The 22016-nt window shown below is 45.5% G+C and overlaps 1 protein-coding gene across 2 annotated transcripts in view; it reads left to right on the top strand.

Moving 5' to 3' along the window:
• Positions 1–22016, top strand: part of GIPC1 (GIPC PDZ domain containing family member 1) — a 43216-nt gene that overhangs the window by 6528 nt on the left and 14672 nt on the right. For both annotated transcript variants that reach the window (XM_078681594.1, XM_078681603.1), the window contains exon 2: positions 2780–3139. In XM_078681594.1, coding sequence (XP_078537720.1) covers positions 2855–3139 — 285 coding nt within the window. In that variant the 5' untranslated portion in view covers positions 2780–2854. The remainder of the gene's footprint in view (positions 1–2779; positions 3140–22016) is intronic.

Raw genomic sequence — 22016 nt, 5'->3', positions numbered from 1 at the left:
AGTGCACTGGGGACTCTGAGGGGTAAAGGAGGCGATATCAGGGACCCCGGTGGCCAAATGGAGGATACTGGCGATTCTGGTACCACAGAGAAGATAACAGGGACTCCGGGGGCCACGAAGAGGTTCATTGGGGTTTCGGTGGCCACAGAGAGGGTTCAAATTAGGGTACTCTTGGGGCCGTGGAGGGGATACCGGAGACTGGTGGCTGTGGAGAAGGTACCGTGGACTCTGGCCATGAAGAGGGTACAGAGGACTGCCCACACAGATTGTGCCTGGAATTATGGCCAATAAAACGGGACTGGGAAATCTGGCCACGGAGACCATATTGTGGAGTCTGGCTACAGAGAAGAATTTACCAGGGAGTCGGGCAACGGAGAGTTTACGAGGGTTTGTTTGGCAAGCGATTAACATTATGGAGGGAAGAGTCAGACCAAATATAGAGAGTGAAGCCACAGCGGCTGGTATGGGAGAATCGAGACAGCAAGAAAGAGTCAGGTCACAAACACACTGCACTGGGCTTTGAGCCACAAGGGCAGTATCCGAGAAATGGGCGGCAATGACGATAATTTCAGGCTACAAGTGCTAAAACAGCGACTCGGCTACTTGGGGATACTTGCGAAGCAGGCTTTCAGTGCTCTGCAGGAACACCCTCAAACTACCTGTGAATTATGTATAAAGCTGTCTTTGTTGTTCTGCGATCCGTCCCCTGTTGGCGATAATCTGAGCTAAGCAGCATGTTTTCATGTTTCCAGAGTGAGCAGTGGATTGATTCGGACAGATAACCGTATCTGCGTTGCTCTGCCTTACACCTGTAATGGGTAGAGAAACTAAGGTTACGTTTTTGTTTCGCGCCTTGTGTTTTCCTTTCATGACAAGCAGTGCTCTGTGATGCTGTGACGAAATAATATGGTTTGCACTTTGCATGCTGTGGTGGTGCCCGTTTGATTCAGATGGTCCTGTATTGCGGTGCCACTCCTGTGACAGACTGTTCTGTGACAGACTGTTCTGTGACAGACTGCCCTGTGGCAGGGCACCAGTTTTCTCTTCGATGGTATGGCCCCGCTTCTATGGTATGATTTTCGTGTTCTCGTGTCACGGAGCACCAGTGGCACGAGTCCAGGCTGAGCACTAGTGATTCAAGTCGTCGTGCAATGTTCTGATGTGTTTCGCAATACACACTGCCCTGTGGTGTTTTGAAGCAGCACTGTAATAGTACACATTGTACTTCCGTGTTCTTGTGATTAAGATCTCACTGTCGTGCTCTGAAAGAGCAGTTATAATCCCATTGCGCTGTAATGCATCTCTTTTGATACACATTGTGTTGTAATACCATTGGGTATCGCTTGTAATACACCTTGCCCGGCAATGACACAAAATCTTAGATAGGCATTTCTCTGCAGTGATGTAGTTTGCCTTCTAGTGCACTTTGCCTAGCAGTGCTACACATACTATGCCAGTTAATAAGAGGATAGACTTCAAGGCGCTGTGCATCGTAAGGCATTTCATGGCGATGGCTCTGTTTATTTTAAACATAAACTAACTAGATACAATACGATTGTCCTCAGCAGGTAACCTGACAGTGCCTAAGGGTCGTAAGATCGCAGTGGGGGAGTTGGCGGGGGGCAGAAGCTTCATATACAGCACAACCAAACGATGGAATGCTCTACCCTTCAACTTATAGACCAGCTCTTCCCTGTAAATCTTTAGGAGGAACTGACTTGGCTTTTCAATCTATAGTCTCTGCTTCTTATTGCCATTAATATATTCTGCTGTGCTACCAGCGCCAAGATGCCCTAGGGTATTCGAGCGCTTTATAAAACTCATTTTCACTTTGATTTTATTTCAAACTACACAGATTGTTGTGCTTTGCTGTGGCGCACGTGCAATAATACACATTGTCCTGCTATGACCCAACCTCTGCAATATACTGCTCTGCAGTGTTGTTGTTTCTTTTGTGTGACTCGTTACCCCTCAACGCTACACAATGCACATTGTTCTGCTATTGCCAAGCTGCAGTGTAGCTCCCATAATACCACTACCCAGCTGCGACCGAACCCCCACAAAACACATTGCTCTGTGATGCGGTGGTTCATCTTTTATATTAAGTGTTACCCTGCAAAGCTACACAAGACACACGATAATACTGCGGCGTAGCTCCCATAACACTCACTGCCCTGCTATGCTGTCACTGCGCGTTTGTGATACAGGCTGACTTCCGCTGCTGTGAAACATATCACGACGTTGTTGGTGCCACTCCTGTGAGGCACATTCCCCATCGCTGTTGTGTCGCGGCATATGTATTAAAGGTTGCTCTGTTCTGACGTGTCTTTTGTATTACACATGGCTCTGGGGCATTTCTTTGAATTATTTGCCCTTTGAGTGTACATACCCATTCTGGCTTCCACGTCTTTTACTTTCTTATTGTGTCATACTCTTGTGATTCAGAAACAACCCACGTGAGCCCGGGAGCGTGATCAGTTTATTTTTCACTTTCTTTAGATGTGTATTTCTTTGTGAAATTGTCTGCATTCCTGAGTCGAACAGCTTTGTTGTTTTTCCCACTAAACCCGCTTTCTTCGTACTATTCGCGAGCGTTTCTCAATGGAACTATTCAGCATTGTGTGCCGTGGGTCGGCATTGCTTGTAAACATGCCCCCTTCTGTGCGTGATTGATGGGAGACTGCTATGCCATTGGCTTTTTGTCTGTCCGTCAGATCTGTTTTTAAGGGTGACGCTCTATAAGGGACTGACTGACTTTGCTTGCTCTTTGTCTCCACAGATCAGCTCCACCGTGGCTCAGTCGTCGCCCTTGTCTTGGGTCCGAGACCTGGTCCCCCGGCCTTCGTCTCTCCACATGCCACTTGGACTCGGCCGCCGGAAAAAAGCGCCCCCGCTGGTGGAAAATGAGGAAGCCGAGCTGGTGCGCAGCGGAATGGCGGGAGTGGGCACAGGCCCGCTGGGTGGAGGCATGGCCACCATGCAGCCAGGGCTCCCCCCTCCACCCCCTAACCTGCGGCCACGACTCGTCTTTCACACCCAGCTGGCCCACGGGAGTCCCACGGGCCGCATTGAGGGCTTCACCAACGTGAAGGAGCTGTATGGAAAGATTGCCGAGGCCTTCAAGATTCCCCTCTCGGAGGTGCGTATACTTTTACCACTAAGTATGGGGGGGGGCATGGATTACACTGGGAAGGAGCACATGGTGCCAGCGGGTGTACTAGGCTACAAGAAGGCCCCATAGGAAAGAGTGAACTGTGGTCAATGGCAAGCGCCTGCTCTGGTGAATATACTGTAGATTATAGTAGAGATGAATTATATCTCCGGGGACTTCTGGCGTTTGCAACCCTGACAATCACCAAGCATCAAGGGTTAGACTAACGCATTTCAGTTTCCCCCCCATCACTGCTCTGAGAGGTACTGTTCCACATTAAAGTTCCTTTCTTCCTTTAGGTTGTTCGAGGCACTTGACGAGCTCTCAGGCTGCTACACCCTGCTAAATATAGGTGATGTTTCCATGGATACACCAGTGTCTAGTTGAAGTGCAGCATCCCTCTAGGCCTCCTGCTTATTTATTAGGTAACAGCGAATTTGGAAGACCGAATATACCTGTATAATCTGGTAACCCGTCCACCAAAAAAGAAGATAAAGCTCTTGGGAGAGAAGCCACAGCTAACGTTTGCCAGCTCGAAACAAACAGGAGCTAGACCGAGCTCGCACTGGGATATCGACTCATCTAAGCACCTTCTGGCCTCTCACCCTCATACCGGTCAATGTAATACTTAACCTGGCAGCTGATTACGACTGCCAGCAAAAACAGTGGGCAACTCCAGCACCTTTGAACGGTGCTGATATTGTCAGCCTGAATAACAAGATAGTTTTTGCCCAAATCAAATTACTCCTATCCAGATGAGCAATATTCTTGGTCGGTGTCTTGCATTTCAGTGGGAAGTTTGAAGTGAGACGCGGGCAGGGAGGAGAGATAGCAAAAGAGGGAGTAAAGGTGAGCATGAGAGATGGAGGAATGGGGAGAGGTATGAGGAAAAAGATAAAAGGATGAAGGTGATGGAAAGATGAAGCACAGAGTAAGAGTGTACGAAGGGTGAATGAAGGATTGGGAAAGGGGGCAAAGAAGGGAGATGGACCGGAAGCAAGAGCGAAGAAGAAGAAAGCAGCAAAGTAGATGGCAAAGGATGAAGAAGGGAGAGAGAGTGTTAGGTTTCTGATGTGTAACAAGAAAGAAAAGATGGACAGTGCCTCCCCTGCACTATTTTATTTACCTACACAGCGCTTCATATAGCACGGAGGCATCACCTTACTCACCATTTATTACCACCTTGGATTCCTGTCCAGGTTTAGGTCTTTCTCCAGAAACAGTTGTCCTTTTCCATTATCGCTCCGGCCCTTGGGCTGCCCACTGCCCTAGTCAGAACAAGACTGTCTCATTGTCATGGCTCACCTCTGCAAGTGTGTGGAGACCAAGTCCCATGCCGCACAATGACAACGGGCCATTGGAAGCCTCTGAGGAAGGGTCCACCTCTGTAAATTACAGGGTCTGCTACTCCAGCTGATCACTGACTGCTACTGTACGTGTTTGAATCAGGACGGAGGGGGAGTGATGGTAACATACTGTCCAAAAGCAAGCATTTTCATCAGCACAGGGCCCAGAGGTACGCACCAGGAAGAACATTGCAGGACCGTAGCTGCCAGGTGTCCTGTGGCATGTTTAAAAATCTAAAGGCGGGCCTGCACAAGTGCGTCAGGAGTGTTGCAGCTGTTTTAATGCATTTTTCAGACCATTACACAATATGGTTGATTTCTCATAATTATCTCATTACTTGAATACAACTGCTTTGTTCTACTTGCTATAAAATGTCACTCACCGTCACACATAAGTCATTGAAATGTCATACATAAGTATAGAGAAAACATGGACATTTTAAAAGCAAGCGGAAAGCTTGGCAGCTGTGGGTTTGCAGGGACAGTGTTTGAACAATGGGCTTTGTCAGGACAGTGCACCCTTGAGTGTCGTAGGGAAAGCATGCTCCTTACATAAAAGGGCAGACTGGCAGACATGCTGTAATTCTGCGCTCCTCTTTGACCGGTGAGGCACCTGGCAGAGTTCCAACAGTCTGCTGCCCCGTTCACCGACTAATTTTACTAAGAAATTCAACCTACCATTCCTCCCTCCCACCTTGCATGTCCAGGTGAAGCTTTCCCTACTTTCTCCTGCAAGGTTTCATCTTTGAAGCTGCACTCTTATTAGCATAGTCACTGGCTTCAGGCTTAAGTATCACGTTTCCGGTATCGCCTTCCAGCGTCTTTAGATGTGTGCCCCGATTACTGGACTGTAGTGCAGCCTATAAGCTCCCATAAGCCCTAGTGCACTGTGCTATTTTTAACTTCCCTTAAAACAGGCAGGGTATTGTCTTACAGTTCAAAATGTTTGCTTAGGTTTGTCTTTAGAGATACAAGCCTATGACTTTGTCGAAGTATAATGAAGCCGTAGTATTGTGACTCAGTAAGGTTAACAATAAGTAGATGTAGAGGAATTCGTCTGTCTATTGTTTTCATGCAGAGTTGAAGATTCATGCTGAGGGCTACTGTGTCAGTCTTGTGACTTTCCTTTGGACTCTAATTAATTGGTTCATGATGTTTTGGGTTAGTTCAAATGCAACCTGGGTGTGCAGCAGTCTTTAATGATGATTGAGTTGAGGGTTTATACAGATTGGTAGCTCATGGATGTTGTAACTTCATACTACACTGTCAAGTCATGCCTGTTTAATTTGTGATGTTTTGGACTAGTAGGGAGGTACCAGTTGTTAACGTTTTGCCTTTTGTGGTGATAAGTTGATCCATTCAAAAGTGTAGCTCTCTAATGTTGTAGTATTTTATTGCACTTACGACGTCGTAGAGGGAAGCAGGCTTGATGGAAGGTTGACATCTCTGAACAAAGGGCCAGATGCATCAAAGGGTTTTGCCCATTCTGTGCCTATGGGAAAATGTGTTCATGCATATGGCCCTTATTCCGATGCAGTAGCATTCCTAGAGCCACTACAAAGTGATACTCCTGAGGCTTCCTTGTGGTTACATTTGATAGTTTCAAGAGATATTTTTCTGCAAGTTTTAAGGTAATAGAATATACATTTTCTTTGTGTGTATGTATATATATACACGTGTGTGTGTGTCTGTATGTAAAGAAACATTTCTATTCTATTCCCTTAAAACTTGGAGAAAAATGATTTCAATTAACATCAAGTTTAACCATTTATATGGTGTGGATCTGGGAGATATATAAATTAGTAAAACAAAATATGCTCATCCTATAGAAAGTAGGTCCTAACTATAACTACCTACTGGCAGCGGCCAGTAGATAATAAATATATATTGATATTACCTACTGGTGGTCACCAGTAGGTAGTTATAGTTAGGACCATGTTTCTATAGAAAAAGCGTTTTTTGACTTGCCTATATCTATGGCGTCGTTTGACGAATCTTCACAAAATGTTCGAGAAAGTGTAATTGTGAGTCTTATTGTGCATGGAAAGTTTCAGAGTGATCTGTCAAGCGGGGTCGAGAAAAACGGGGGTCCAAAAAGTGCGTTTCCCTTGTTATTTCCCATAGACACTTTGTCTTGTCTGCAGCTCAAACCACTGAACGGAAATACACCTAATCTAGCAAAGAGCTAGCTTTTGGTCTGCAGATTGTGCTTTTTATGTGGTGTAAATCCATTCAGTAGTTTGCAAGATGTTAAAGAAAATTCAAATGTGTATATCTACGATCACAGATAATTCGTGGCAGAGAGTAGCGGCTGCCATTTTAGTTTATCGGGGCTGAAATGAAATGGCAGAACTTGGCATAAAGGGGTCAGGTTAGATGTGTCCTGACCCCATGGGAGGAATGTAAGGATCTCTCGGGGACTTGATGTGTACAATATGCCCAGAACAGGTATTTTTTTTCATGCACAATAGTGGATTTGCAGCGACCGTCAGCCCTGTGTAGCACCAAGGGTAATATATCTATCTATCCATATAGCACAGAACCATTCAGACAATGATGTTCCCACTCACAGACCCAAGCAGCGACTCATGTACTCACTCACAGACCCACTCATAGACTCACGCACTCTCACAGTCCCGCTCAGAAACTCATTCACAGACCCACTCAGAGATTCATGCACTCATTCTCTCGAAATATCGTTCGTGGATTCACGCACCAGTTGAGCACATAGCCCATGGGCTTTTTCAAATGTTGACGCTAATTTGAAGACCCTCTTGTTTCGTCTCCCATAAAAAAGATTTTACTGGATATCAATTGGACGAGACTGCTTTCTTTCGGTGTTCCAACTTCGGCGTCACACAAAGATACATTTTAAAGTCTGTAGATCTTGTTCCATTTTTTGCTGTTATCCCATCTAACCAGATATCTACAAAAACCTCATCTGTTGGGTTATTCATTTCATCAATAAGATATTTTCTTTTCTGGCACTGTTGGATGTATTCAAGTAATTTGCCTGGAAGTACATTTACCAAGACCTTATTGGCATTTCGTTGTCTATGTGGTTATCCTGATGAAGGTCAATAGTTCGCTGAAACACGCGTCAATACATTGAAGAACCAACATTGCATCGTTTTTATCGAACAGTATTGTGTCCTTTCATTCCACTTATTGTATTGTTTTCATGTCTTTTGTAATATGTCTGTACATATTGTGATGTTGTTATTTTGTTTGATCACCCAAAAAAAGGGGGGAGGGGTTATATTTTCTTTCCCCATTTGTATTAAGACAGCCATGGCTTTATCAATTTCATTGTGACATAGTCCCCCAATATTTTCTGTCGGATATTGTGTTTCATTGTCCTGTTACTTTATCTATGTTCATTGTTGATATATATTGAACCTTTTGAATTCATGAATTTTGTAGTTATTTTAACCATAGTTTTGTATTCCTAAAATTGACGTTTTATAAATTTACAGTGGTGCTTTGAGACTAGTGCTATCATTGTAGGTTGATGGTCTGCATTGGTTATGACCAAGTAGTCGTCTAGAAATTCTTTATGAACATTCTCACTCACTGACCCACTCAGACTCATGCACTCACTGACAGACCCACTCTGAGACTCATGCACTTACAGACCCACTCAGAGACTCATGCACTCAGACCCACTCAGAGACTCATGCACTCAGACTCACTCAGAGACTCATGCACTCACTCACAGACCCACTCGGACTCATGCAGTCACTCACAGACCCACTTAGAGACCTATACGCCCACTCGCTCAGACTGACTCGCACACCTATTGAGGCAGTTGCAAACTCACTGACACCCATTCACAGACAGACTCAGACACTCATGCACCCACTCATACAGCCACTCACACACTCATGCACCCACTCAGCCACTCACATCCACTCACAGATCTACTCATGCACTCACTCACTGTCAAAGGTTACTGGTTACATTTAGGAAAGAATTTTTTTTTTAAACCTAAGAAATTCACTTAAAAAACTAAAAGTTATAATGACATAGTTAGGAAATAACATAAAAAACAGTAGGAATTCACAAAAAAACAAGTTATGTTATGTTATATGGGAATTTGTAGCGCACACAACTACTCTTGAGTATCCTGGCGCGATGAGATCTCAGACAAATGGCTAGAACGGTAGTTAGTAGGCCTGCTTAAAAAGGTGAGTTTTGAGAAGCTTCTTAAAGCATCTGAAGTCCTGAGTGAGGCGCAGCTCAGTAGGGAGAGCATTCCAGAGCATGGCTACTTTGACTGAAAGGGACTGGCCACCCATCCTGGCCCGACGAAAGCGAGGGGTAGCCATCAGTCGAAGGATGGCAGACCTTAAAGGTCGACGAGGTGTGTAGAAGGCCACCCTTTTCCTGATATAGGAGGGGCCCAAGTCGTGTAAAGCTCTGTGCGCTAGGACAAGAGCCTTAAACTGTATCCGCTGGGTCACAGGCAGCCTATGAAGGGTACACATATGTGATCTGATACTGATTCTTTTAGAGATGCCAAGAAGAAGCCTGGTCGCTGCATTCTGGATTAGTTACAAGTGGAAAAGTTACAAGGACTTTATAGTTGGGCTCAGACTTCACTGGTACAAAACCATAGAAAGTCAGCAGTTATGGTTGCCTGAGCCAACTATAACTTATGCCCCTGCAATGCATTGCTAATGACCTCACATATTACATTACCCGTTACATGGTAAGTGACATTACTGATGACATCTCAAATGACATCACTGATGACATCATCCACAGAACCACTCACACCCCTATATAACTTCTCAAACACCCACTCGCACATCTACTTACATACTCTTTCACAGACCTTTACAGTACTCACACAACCACTCACTCATCCATAGCCACTCTCACACCCACTTGCTCACTCACTAATACAGCCACTCTTGCAACCACTCTCACCCATACAGCCATTCGTACTGCCAGTCACTCTCCCATACAGTCAGTCACTTCGCCACATACTCACCCATACAGCTACTCAAACACCCACACATACACACACATTTACCTATACATTCACCCATACAGCCTCTCAGCATAGCTACTCACTCATCCAAGTATTCACTCACACAAACACCTACATTCCCATTCACACATCCATACAAGCACTCACACAAACACTCACGGATCCATACAGCCATTCACACAGATACTCACTCTCCAATACACAGACCAACTCACTTAATCAAACACTCACTCACACATTCACCTACACACCCAACCATAGACCAACTCAGCCACTCACTCACCCATACAGCCACATGTACACCCAGTTTCTCACCAGTGCAGCTACCCACTTAGCTACTCACACACCCATGTATACACCCGTAGAGCCATTCACACACCCAGATACACACTCAGACACGCAATCACACATGGATACATACAGTCACACAGCCAATCACATAATCTGTGTTAAAAAATGGAATCACTCAGTAGTACAGAAAGTATGCTAATTTAACTTTTGCGATACCTTAGTACATATGTTTAACTCTCAAACCATTAGAAAACCTTCACAATCACCGGATGATGTAATTTGAGATGTCAACAGTGATGACACCTTCTTTTTAGGTCTCGCCTGTCGATGCGCATGCGCATCGAGCTTGCGAGCCTATTGCGGCTTAAACAACCTTTAACTAAGAAGCAAGGAATCGTGGCGATTCCTTGCAGTGCCCGTGACTTTTAAGCTCAATGCGCATGTGCATTGAGCTTAAAAGCGCGTGCACATCAGTTCCCTCAGCCGCAATCGCCGTCTGTTCCCTCAGCCGCATTCCTCCCGACACCTTTTGAAGTGAAGCTTAGCTTCACTTCAAAGGCCCCGGCTTCTTCGCACCCACATGCCGCTCTCCCCGCTCCGCCCCCTCCCCTGCCCGCCGTGTGCATTTCTCCTCCACCCCCTCCCCACAGCAATGCCCTCCGTCTTGTTTGTTAATTTCCTCCAACTGCCCATCTCCTTTCAATACGTTTCCATTTAATCGCCTACCTCTCGATGTCCCTCATCCTCAGCTCAACTCATCTATCACTCCAGCTATCTCCTCTTACACGTTATACGAATATCTCTCTCTTCACCTCCGTCCCACGATCTCTCATCTCTCTTCCTTTCACCCTCTAATCACGATCGTCTATTCTGTTGCTCTCCCCTCGCTAGCCCTCTCCCCCACCTATTAATCTTTTCTGTTTTCTACGCATTTTCACCCTCTTACGTCTTCCTTTTCTCCCTCGTGCTTCCTTCATCTTTCCTTCTCTAACCATTTTCCTCGTCCGCCTCCCGCCATCTCTATACACCTCTCCCCTTCTGTGACCGTCACTCTCCTTCCCTGCATCTCCGTCGCTCTAAGCACCCCTATATCTCAGTCCTCTTACCCCCGTCGCACCTATTTAATCTCTAACTTCTGTCATGTCTCCCCAGTACCCATCTACTCCTGTTGGGTCACCTCGTGCTCTTCTCCTCTGTCCCACATGTCCTTTCATTTTCCCTCTCGCAATCCCATTTTACAGCTGCTCTTCTGATGTGTTCTCTCCATTGCTGCATGTTTCCTCTTTCTACTTTTTCCTATTGTCTGTTTCCCTACCCTCGCTCTCCCCAGCCCCCGCCTCCATTTGTCTCCGCTCACTCTCTATCCATTTCTCTGCACGTTTCCATCTCCCGGTTAAATAATATTTTATTGGCAAGACAAATCAGCTAGACATTCACGGAAGAGAACAGGACGAGCTGCCAGCCCTCCAGCCCTCGACCCTGTTCAATATGCCCTGTTCAGTGACGAGGGAAGGCACATGCTGAGGTGCCATTTCTGACAGGGTGGAAATAAGCCGTTCTGCAGGCCTGTGCGCGTTTCCCTCAGGGGAAAGAGTCCGAGTTTTTGTGCCGCGCTATGTTGCCGTTTGTGGGAGACGTTCGCTTGCTGTGGAGCACGATGCCATGGTGTAAATCTACATGATGTCACCCCGTCCTTCCGAATCCCCCCCCCCTCACCAGTTTCTCACAACTCGGGGATAGTCGTAGAAATTGAGTTCAAGGGGTACCCCAGCCTGTCCCAGCCTCCCCCTGCAGGAGCCTGCGCTACGCCCCTGGCTCCATATGATTTTTTTGCTACTCGCAATCACTCACCCTCACTCACCCTCACCCTCACTCACCCTCACCCTCACTCACCCTCACTCACCCTCACCCACACTCACCCTCACCCTCACTCACCCTCAACGCCTCAACCTCACTCACTCTCAACCCCTCACCCTCACTCACCCTCAACACCTCACCCTCACCCTCACTCACCCTCAACCGTTCACCCTCAACCCCTCACTCACCCTCACTCTCACTCACCCTCACTTACCCTCAACCCCTCTGCCTCACCCTCACTCACCCTCACTTACCCTCAACCCCTCAGCCTCACCCTCACCCTCACTCACCCTCACCCTCACTCACCCTCAACCCCTCACCCTCACTCACCCTCACCCTCACTCACCCTCAACCCCTCACTCACCCTCACCCTCACTCACCCTCACCCTCACTCACCCTCAACTCCTCACCCTCACTCACCCTCAACACCTCACCCTCACTCACCCTCCCTCAACCCCTCACCCTCACTCACCCTCATACCCTCACTCACCCTCACTCACCCTCGCCCTCACTCACCCTCACTCACCCTCGCCCTCACTCACCCTCACTCACCCTCACCCTCACTCACCCTCACTCACCCTCACTCACCCTCACTCACCCTCACTCACACTCACTCACCCTCACTCACCCCCACCCTCACTCACACTCACTCACCCTCACTCACCCTCACCCTCACTCACCCTCACTCACCTTCACCCACACTCACCCTCACCCACACTCACCCTCACCCTCACTCACCCTCAACACCTCACCCTCACTCACCCTCAACCCCTCACCCTCACCCTCAATCAGCCTCAACCCCTTACCCTCAATCACCCTCAGCCTCAACCCCTCACCCTCACTCACCCTCAGCCTCAACCCCTCACCCTCACTCACCCTCAACCCCTCACCCTCACTCACCCTCAACCCCTCATCCTCACTCACCCTCAACCCCTCACCCTCACTCACCCTCACTCAGCCTCACCCTCACTCACCCTCACTCACCCTCACCCTCACTCACCCTCACTCACCCTCACTCACCCTCACTCACCCTCACTCACCCTCACCCACACTCACCCTCACCCTCACTCACCCTCAACGCCTCACCCTCACTCACTCTCAACCCCTCACCCTCACTCACCCTCAACACCTCACCCTCACCCTCACTCACCCTCAACCGTTCACCCTCAACCCCTCACTCACCCTCACTCTCACTCACCCTCACTTACCCTCAACCCCTCAGCCTCACCTTCACTCACCCTCACTTACCCTCAACCCCTCAGCCTCACCCTCACTCACTCTCACCCTCACTCACCCTCAACCCCTCACCCATCCTCACCCTCACTCACCCACAACCCCTCACCCTCACTCACCCTCAACACCTCAGCCTCACCCTCACTCACCCTCAACGCCTCACCCTCAACACCTCACCCTCACTCACCCTCACTCACCCTCAACCCCTCACCCTCAACACCTCACCCTCATCCCCTCACCCTCACTCACCCTCACAACACATATTGTGTTACAATAGGTGTCACATTTGCGGAAGATAAAACTATCTAGAGATGTAGCATAACGACCAGAGCTGCCATATAAGTCACGTAAATACTAAACATGTTGCATTCCAAATGCTATAGGTGTCACATTTGCAAAAGTTATAACTATTGGCATTGTAAATGACAAAGCCATCAATATAGCAATTTTAACATCGCAAAAAAAAAAAATTATGTCATTTACAAGACCAATAACTACAACTTTTCTAATGCGATAATTATTGCATTCCAACACCACTCACACACGCAACGCCACTCACACACGCAACGCCACTCACACACGCAACGCCACTCACACACGCTACGCCACTCACACACGCAACGCCACTCACACACGCAACGCCACTCACACACGCAACGCCACTCACACACGCCACTCATCCACGCAACGCCACTCATCCACGCAACGCTACTCATCCACGCAACGCCACTCTTCCATTTGCAAAAAGAAAAATGTATAACTATTCTATTGCGAGACCTATTGCATTTCCAATGCTTGTTTTATTTTTCTTCTTTTCACAGTGCTTCCTAACTCCATTTTTGTCTTTTTAGAGTGCTGTGAATAACAGGTGGCAGGCAACCTTCTCTGCTTGGCACCTGCCATAAAAAAAATTATGAACCATGTCTTTCTTTATTACGTTAAACTGAAATAAACCAACATTGGGTGCAAATTTAAGCATATGGGTCCAAAAAGAGACCTATGATGGACTCGAGTTCCCCTTCGTTTTGAAGGATGCAGAACAGAGCCCTCCCCTTCTGATCCAGGTTTGCAGAACCTGCGCACAAAATACGCCGAGCATAGCTCATCAATGCAAACTAGTTTATTGGTATGGCAGGCTTGACCACTATCATCAAAGTGAGCGTGTGGGGTACCTTAAGTGGTACATGAGTGACAATTCTCTATGCTGCTGTCAGGCGGTTTCCTGTAAAATGCTGCACGTGTGCTTTCTTGGTAGCGTCTAGAAACAAAATAGACTGTCTTCTGTCCATATCCAGCATTGCCCACCCCTGAGCTCCAACGCATATGCATGCAGAGTTGTAGAGCCAGAGTCTCCAGTCCATCTTTCCTTGCATAGGGAGTCCCACTTAACTGTACTAAAATGTCTCTTCCCCCTCCACATTCGCTGTCGAGCCTTTTATTTGGACCTACCTCCTCCTTTAGTGCATACTGTCTTGACCTCTTAGATCCTGGTGAAATGGAAGTGGATATACGGTGACATGAAGTCCTAGCAGAGAGGGGTAGAATTTGGTGAGTTTGTTCTCGAGCAATGCCAGATAGTGTAATAAGTTGTCTGTGCCTGCTGACAGAACAGCATTTGATTTTGTAGATCGATGGACTGCAATATTTTTGGGGCTAGGAGCTACAGTGCTCGATGAGGGCCCCTGTGGCATGTGAAGACCTAGGCTGGGGGCAGATGGCATTTTTGTTTGTGCCCAGTGAAAGGGTTGGTGTTAGTTAATTATATATATTATATATATATATAATTATATATATATATATATATATATATATATATATATATATATATATATATATATATATAAAAAAAAAAATCTTTCTGGTGTGCTTGGGCTGATTACATCATAATCATGATTTGGTGGCCAAAACCAAGCCAATTACATTCTCTCCAGGAAACCCGGAAAGGGGCCCTTTTCAAAATGTGAAATGTCGAGCAATTGAATGCCAAGTACGGCACCTTTTTTAATGGCATAGCATAACTCTTTGGTATGATCACGTGAGAGGCGACCTGTGGTGAAACCTGAACGATAAATCGTGCCAGTTTGGCACTGAAACTTTTTAAGTCTATTTTGCAGACCTTTCCTATTTATATCATAATCCTGTTTCTGCCTGTAATTGTGGGGTCCCTCCCATGATCTCATCTGATTTGAGAAGTATTTCCATCGTATTGGGGAAGTTTTGCTATAAACGCATCAGTGAATGCACCTGTAATGGGCTACAGTAAAATGCAGAGGCCAGATGTGCCGTCTGCGTGCCCCAGTGACCAGATGTGCCTCAGAGGTGTGCCCAGGCACTTCTGCTATGATACTATCGAGCTAGTAAGCCCTGGGCCCCGGGGCTTGTCCTTTTTTGTGTGACTTAGTAGTCATTTGAACTTCGTGATTAGCAACCACAGCTTCCATATTCTGTTCTGTTTCCTGAATGAGTATTTATAGGGAGATCTCGAGCTTGCCCGGGAGACGCCAGCCAGACAATAAATATTGTTTTATAGTATACAGTAAATCGTTATTCTGGCAACGTGTGCATTTATTGTAAAGGTTTCTGTAGCATGTGACCGGTCGAACGCATATGAGTGCTGTACGAATGTTTGGTGAACGACTATCTTTAATGCGACTGTTGGGGAAACAGTCACTTGTTTGGGAATGGCTGTCCTATCCTCATGTCGGTGATTAGAGAATTCTTTTACCTTCATGTGAATATCTGAAGGAGTGTTTTAACCATGCGTGAATGCAAAGAACATAACATAACATATGTATTTGTAAAGCGCACGTTCACCCGTAGGTATCTTGGCACTGAATAACAGATGTATATTGTTACCCAACTCAATGGTACTCATATGCACGGTGAATAATAATTCGCACCTTCTATGAATGCTTTGTAATTGACCACTTTGGCCATGCCTGAATGTTGGGGAAATGATTATTCTAGACGTGCGCAGTGCTTGCCTGATTACTAATCTAACCACGCTTAATTGCTTGTAAATGACATTTCCAGCCCCGTGTTAATGATTGGTAAATGGCTATTCTAGGCATCCATATAATGCATGCGGAGTGAATATGTGCAGCCACGTGTGAATGCTTAGTCAGCGCCTATTTCAGCCTTATCTGCATGTCTGCACGCGAGTATTCCAAGCATGTTTCAGGGCGTGTTGACTGGCTGTTCTGTTCATGTGCTAGTGCTTGTTGAATGACTGTTGAAGCCATGTTTGAATGTTTGGAAAATTAATGTCGGTGGCTAACTAAGATAGCCATGTCTGAATACCTGGGAAGGAGCATTGTAACCACGTGTGAAGAATGACTATTCTACCCATGTGGGTGAACTGTGAATCACTGTTTTCGATCTGTCTTAAGTGAATGACCTGTGTAGCCATGTGATACTGTTGGAAAGTGACCATCATGGTCTATACATTAGCCTTCTGGACAGCTTTCAGGATCCAGTGAATCTCCAGGACCAGGCCACTGGTGCTTTTTCCTTTTCCTTTTCCTTTTTTTTATTTTTTAAATCAAAGGCACTTTTCTGGTCTGCTGTTACATTGCCGCACCGTCCTTCATTAGTAAGTATGTGAGCCTTTTGAAAGGTTACTGCAGACCCACATCTCTGCTTGGAAGGGCGGCGTCTTCAGCCTAAATGTGTCTCGAGAAAGCTAAGTGAGTTGAAGGGCTCAGCGGAGGATCTATGTGGAACCAAGATGTCACAATCCATTTTGCGTCTTGCAGGGACTTGATCAGCACCGATTCTTACTAGGTTAGTACATTGATGACCATTGGGGTGGGCAATTATAACACACAGTGGAAGGTATTACCATTAAAAAATGGATTAGAATTGAATTTCTCGCAATGCTGGAAGTATTCTACAATTCCGGGTACCATTCTGGTACATTGCTTAAATCTACTTGCACACTTGCTTGTTTCTAGTGAAACTGGAGTGTAAGTGTGTTTATTCAGTCTCCTCAGTGGCTCGCAGACTTCTTGTTTATTACCCACTGGGCGAGAGAGATGATCCTGGTGGCCACCCTTCTCTAAACCATTGACTCCGGAAAATCCTCTGGCTGAGGCCCACTCCGTTACTGTGACACAAAAGTGCCATGAAAGTGTAAAATCTCCACACAACCACACCCATACTAATTTCTCAATAGAAATGAAGGGGTTAGTTTGCTTGAACATTAGAGGTGTATTTACAGTCGTATTGCAGTAAATCATAAAGTAACAAGCATTGAAAATGCAATAGGCCTCGCCTTTGATTAAGTTAAAGCCATTTGCTTTGCAAAGTGTATTGTATAGCAAAGCAAATGGCTTTAACCTAATGAAAGGCGAGACCTATTGCATTTTTAATTCTTGTTTTAAATTTCAATCGCTCCAAGAAAGGAGAAGATCTATGTAAATGACCCCAAGGAAGGTGGGTGATGTCAATGCATAGTTTGAGAACAGTGAAGCTGGAGGTGCGCAAACAACGAGCGTGTCTGTTCTTTCCGCGATTGTGGCCTCACTTCCCTTGATAAAGGGCCACTGGTGTGAGAGTTGTTTGTGGGATGCTAAATGTACATAGCTATTTTATAGGCATTTTGAAATCTCAACAATTACCCGGAGGTGTCTAGGCGCTAAACCGCAGTACAGAGTTGTTTTTACATTATTTTTAAACTCACAATACCCCCCAAGATGTTTGATTTTGATCATCTCTCCCTCTAGATTGCTTATCTTAAATCCATGCTAAGGACACCCCGCCAATGAGCCTCATACAGGGCATACATGTCTGCGATTGCTGAATGTCTCTGAGAGCAGTTGATCATGGAAAACGTCTTGTTCAAAGTGATTCTTCCTTTATGTTATAACAATATAATCTGAGGATTTTGCTTGGAATTCATTGCTGTGGGCAAACATAGAGATCAGCTGCAGCCTTGATTCTGGGGTGAAATCCTGAATAAAGGTCTTTCGGGAACTATGTGCCATACATGTTGTTTAATTAATGCAGATGTTTTTGTGCATAGTGCTAGTTTGTTCTTTTTATTCCGTTTTTAGTCAGAGTAGCATTAAAACTTTTGCTTTTATGTTTAATTAACCTGAAATTTGTTGAGAAGCTCGGCACCATACATTTTTGAAAAAGTGTCTTAAACCGGAACTGAGGGAAACCTTGGAGTTGAATGGGACTTCACTGACAAACTGCTGCAGTGATGTGTAAGAGGGTTGCATATGAAATATCACAGCTTCGCTGAGTGCAGAAATGATAAACACAACACGTGGAGATTATTCCAGTAATAAAAACTTTATAGTTTATGGTTTATAGTGGTGATTTCATCTCCTGGGATGTTGAAATGAAGTAGCAGATTGAATGAATGTGTGAGAGTGAAGGGGGAATTAGATATTAATGCGATAGCCACAAGGTGATACAGCTGTGCTGCGTAAATACACCAAGTGAAATGAAATGAAATGAAAAATTGCATTTGTATAGCGCATAACTGCCCTAGGGCCTCGCAGCGCAAGTGAGGTAGCTGGAGGAGGCAAGCAGCAATGCAACATGGTGCTGCAGCTGAAGTAAAAAAAACACATGCAATCAACAACACAGATGGCCTGCAAACACAAGCACTGCTGCAACATAAAAGAACGAGCCTGGCTCGAACTTTCAGTGGCTCGTCCACCTATAATGAAAGGCCATCCTAAAAGTCGAACCGGAGTCTTTTTTTTCCGTTATGCTTGATCAAAAAGTTGTGTTTAGTTTAAAAACGTTGATTTTTTTTTTTTCTTTTTACACTGGTAGCATCACAATTCTTCCTGAAGTTAAACACACACTTCCCAGCACATTCCTTACCACTCTGAGGCTCCTTTGTAGGACTACCTGGAAGACATTTTGGAGCGCTGAGCGCAATTCATCAGAGACAAAAAAGAATCGAAGAATAAAATAATGCCTCTCTGACATCTCCAGAACCGGGCGGTATTAAAGCATGTATAGGGTAATATCAACTCCAGGCAAAATAAGCAAAGCAAGTGATAGTGACTAATGGCAACAGAATCAAAATGACTGATTAATGTGCAGTGCTTCCTACTGAATGCGCTGTGTGCCAGTCACCCGGACGCAGAGCGAAGACAAACAGTAAAAACATTACAAAACTGCAAACCTGAAATAAAAGACTTAAATGAAGATCTCATGCCAAGCATGCAGCAAAGGAACTGCAGTTTAAACGACTTTCCTCTAACATCTGTACAGCGCTTGACACGTAATGTGCATCAAAAACTCACCGCCTCTAGGCGCTTGGGGCCACTGAGAGCATAGGATGCAGGACTGACAAACAAGATGCGCCTTGAAACCTCCAACGCAACAACGCGCAGACAGAAGCAATGTGTGCGTAAAACACCTTAAAGCCCAGGGCTCACACTCGCCCTTCCATCCTTTGCGCGTGGCTGCTTCCACTACATAATTAAGATTAGAGGCATTTGCCTACATTAGTACTGTGAAAATGCACATAGTATCCAACCTTTTTTTAGCTTAGAAGATCATTCTATGTCATGAGAGACAACAGGCTTCGGAGCCGGCATTTTTTTCTCCAAATGATTGTTTTTAAGTGTGTTATATCAATGGGTTGGAAACATACCAGAACTGCCGCTCCCAGAATACATGAGGCTAAGTTCCAAATGCCATGGATTCATATGGTAACCGTACTTGTCTCCACACACCTACAGCTACACATACAAGTAACCCACAGGGCTCCTTCTACAGCACACCGTGATGTCTCAATAACTTCCACAGTTCAATGAGCACAACCCCCAGTCAACCTTCACGGACCCCCTCCGCTCACTGTACTGAATTATTCGGGTTCCTTTAGCCCCCTCGTCCCATTATTACAACCCCCCGGACTCCCTACCCAGTTGCACACCCTTCCCCCTCCACCCTTACCTTGCGCTTGTTCACAGCTGGCTTCCAGTTCGCGGGCCGACTGAAAGAATTCTACCGTGCAGCCTCGGACTCGCCCTCCAGAAGCTGAGAGGCTATCGGGCAAGCTTCCGGCTTTACCATTGGAGCATTGAGCTGCCTTTCAACTTCATTGTGATGGCTCCCTTCGGCTGATGCAACTGCGGGAAAAGAACTACTACACGTGACAAAAGAAACCCATCCCTGAACTCGCGCTTTCACCCATTGGCTGCTGATAAAGAGCAGATGCCCATTGCTACCTTGGTTGCGTTCTCAATCATGTGTATATTGAAGGTTTCAGTTTCTTTATATTGTTGCTTTGCTCCAAGCACATGCGTGGTCGTTGGCCTTGCTAAAACGACTCGTAAATTGAGACTCGAAAGTGCGGCATTTTAGTGTTTGGGCTAAAAAGGGAGCCAGAGACGAGAACAGATATGAAAACAAGCGCTCGCCACTACACCAAGTTTTCTGTATTTCTGCCGTTCCACTTGGACGGACTTGGCCTGACTTCCTGCTAAAGTAAAAGGTTTATTATCTTCTTTATTGGGCCATCTGTTTCGCCCCCAATAAAGAAGATAATAAAACTTTTACGCCAGCAGGAAGTCCGGTCAGCCGGTCCAAGTGGGACGGCTCTAAAAGAGAAAACTGAACGTCAGTGGAAGCTCTTTTCCAATGGCTGGCCACCGTTTCGCATAAATGGTGACACCAGCCAATGGGAAAGAGGGGCGGGACTTAAAGCCCTGTACTGAAACCATCCTAAAAACACTAAATCTCGCCAGCAAGACCACGCATGTGCGCAGCTCTAGGCTTCGACCTAAAAAGCACCTAGAGAAGAAGTGAGAAAGTACACCTGTGTAAGGTTCCATTGTTTTACATATTAATATACATTTGAACTTTGTTTAGTCCTCACCCACTCTAAATTGTTGATAAATGAACCCTCAAGTTGCAAATAATACTCACAAACTTCAGTTTTCATTACGTGTAAATCAACAGTAAGTCGGCCCCTCATGGAAACTCCCTTCGCAGCAATAACTTGGGGAAAATGTTGTCCCGTTCCTTAATACAAACCTTCTTCAGATTGGAATTTCTTTAATACACTATTTTACTGTCTTTTCACAACATTAAAATTAGTAAACAGTGGCTTGATTAGGACGCACCATTATTAGTCACTTAAATGTACATACTTCATCCCCCATTCCCATGTCACATCTTGGTCATCGGTAATTAACAACGCCCACACAATCACAAGTTACGTCATAAAAGCTCCCCAAAGGTTTTGGGTACTTGCATGGACAGTCTCTGGATTCGTAAATTAGTAGTTGCAGTGCTCTACAATAATTCAACCCCACTTTCCGTTTGCAAGACGATGTTCCTCTGTAGAGCGTCACGTTTGTACAATGTCTTGTTAGCTCAGTGATGTTTGAGGGCATTGGTTTACACACACCTCCTTTAGGTTCTGCTTCAACTCGGCAGTGGAACTCTAATGTGGCCGGTCCAAAATCCTGACTTTCTTATTCAGCTATTTAGTTGTAGATTTACTGTTTTGTTTTCGATAATTGTTCTGTGGCATGCTTAATTTTCGCTGAAGCTTTATTTTACTGACAGATAGTCTCATGTTTTCATATAGAATATGCTGGTATAAAGAGAAATGAATAGCGGACTCTGTGATTATGAGGTGCCCCAGCTCCTGAGCAGGCCCAAATCACCATCACTGCCATGATTGACAGTTTGTGTATGAGGTTCCTGTAATGATATGCGGAGTTTGTTTCCCGCCAAGTATATTGTTCTGAATTATAGCAAAAGTACTTCACTTTACACTCATATGTCCAGAGGAGAGTATTGTAGAAGTCAGGTTGTGCTTTGCAAACATACGCCATGCAGCACTATTCTTTTTGGGGAGAAGTGGTTTTCTTCCGGCCACCCTTCCAAGAAAGCTGTACTTGTTTAGCCTTTTCATTTGTTTCATATATTTACTACTTTTTAAATCTTTAAACAAGCCCCAATACATGTGAATGCTTGCTCTATTCAGCTTTGTGTTATGCGCATGGAAGAACACAAACCTATTTTGAACAGTACTTGTGTCACCCGTCAATTTACAGTATTTTTAAATTATTGATTGACCTCCGATGTATTTTTAAAGTTGACCTTTTGTCCAGAATTTTTGTCCTAAATTTAGACTGAGTACTAAATTTTAACAGGCAAT

The sequence above is a fragment of the Lissotriton helveticus genome, chromosome 1_1, assembly GCF_964261635.1.
Source record: "Lissotriton helveticus chromosome 1_1, aLisHel1.1, whole genome shotgun sequence".
NCBI lineage: Eukaryota > Metazoa > Chordata > Amphibia > Caudata > Salamandridae > Lissotriton > Lissotriton helveticus.
Note: the sequence above shows the minus strand (reverse complement) of the source record. Positions and strands in the feature narration are given on the sequence as shown.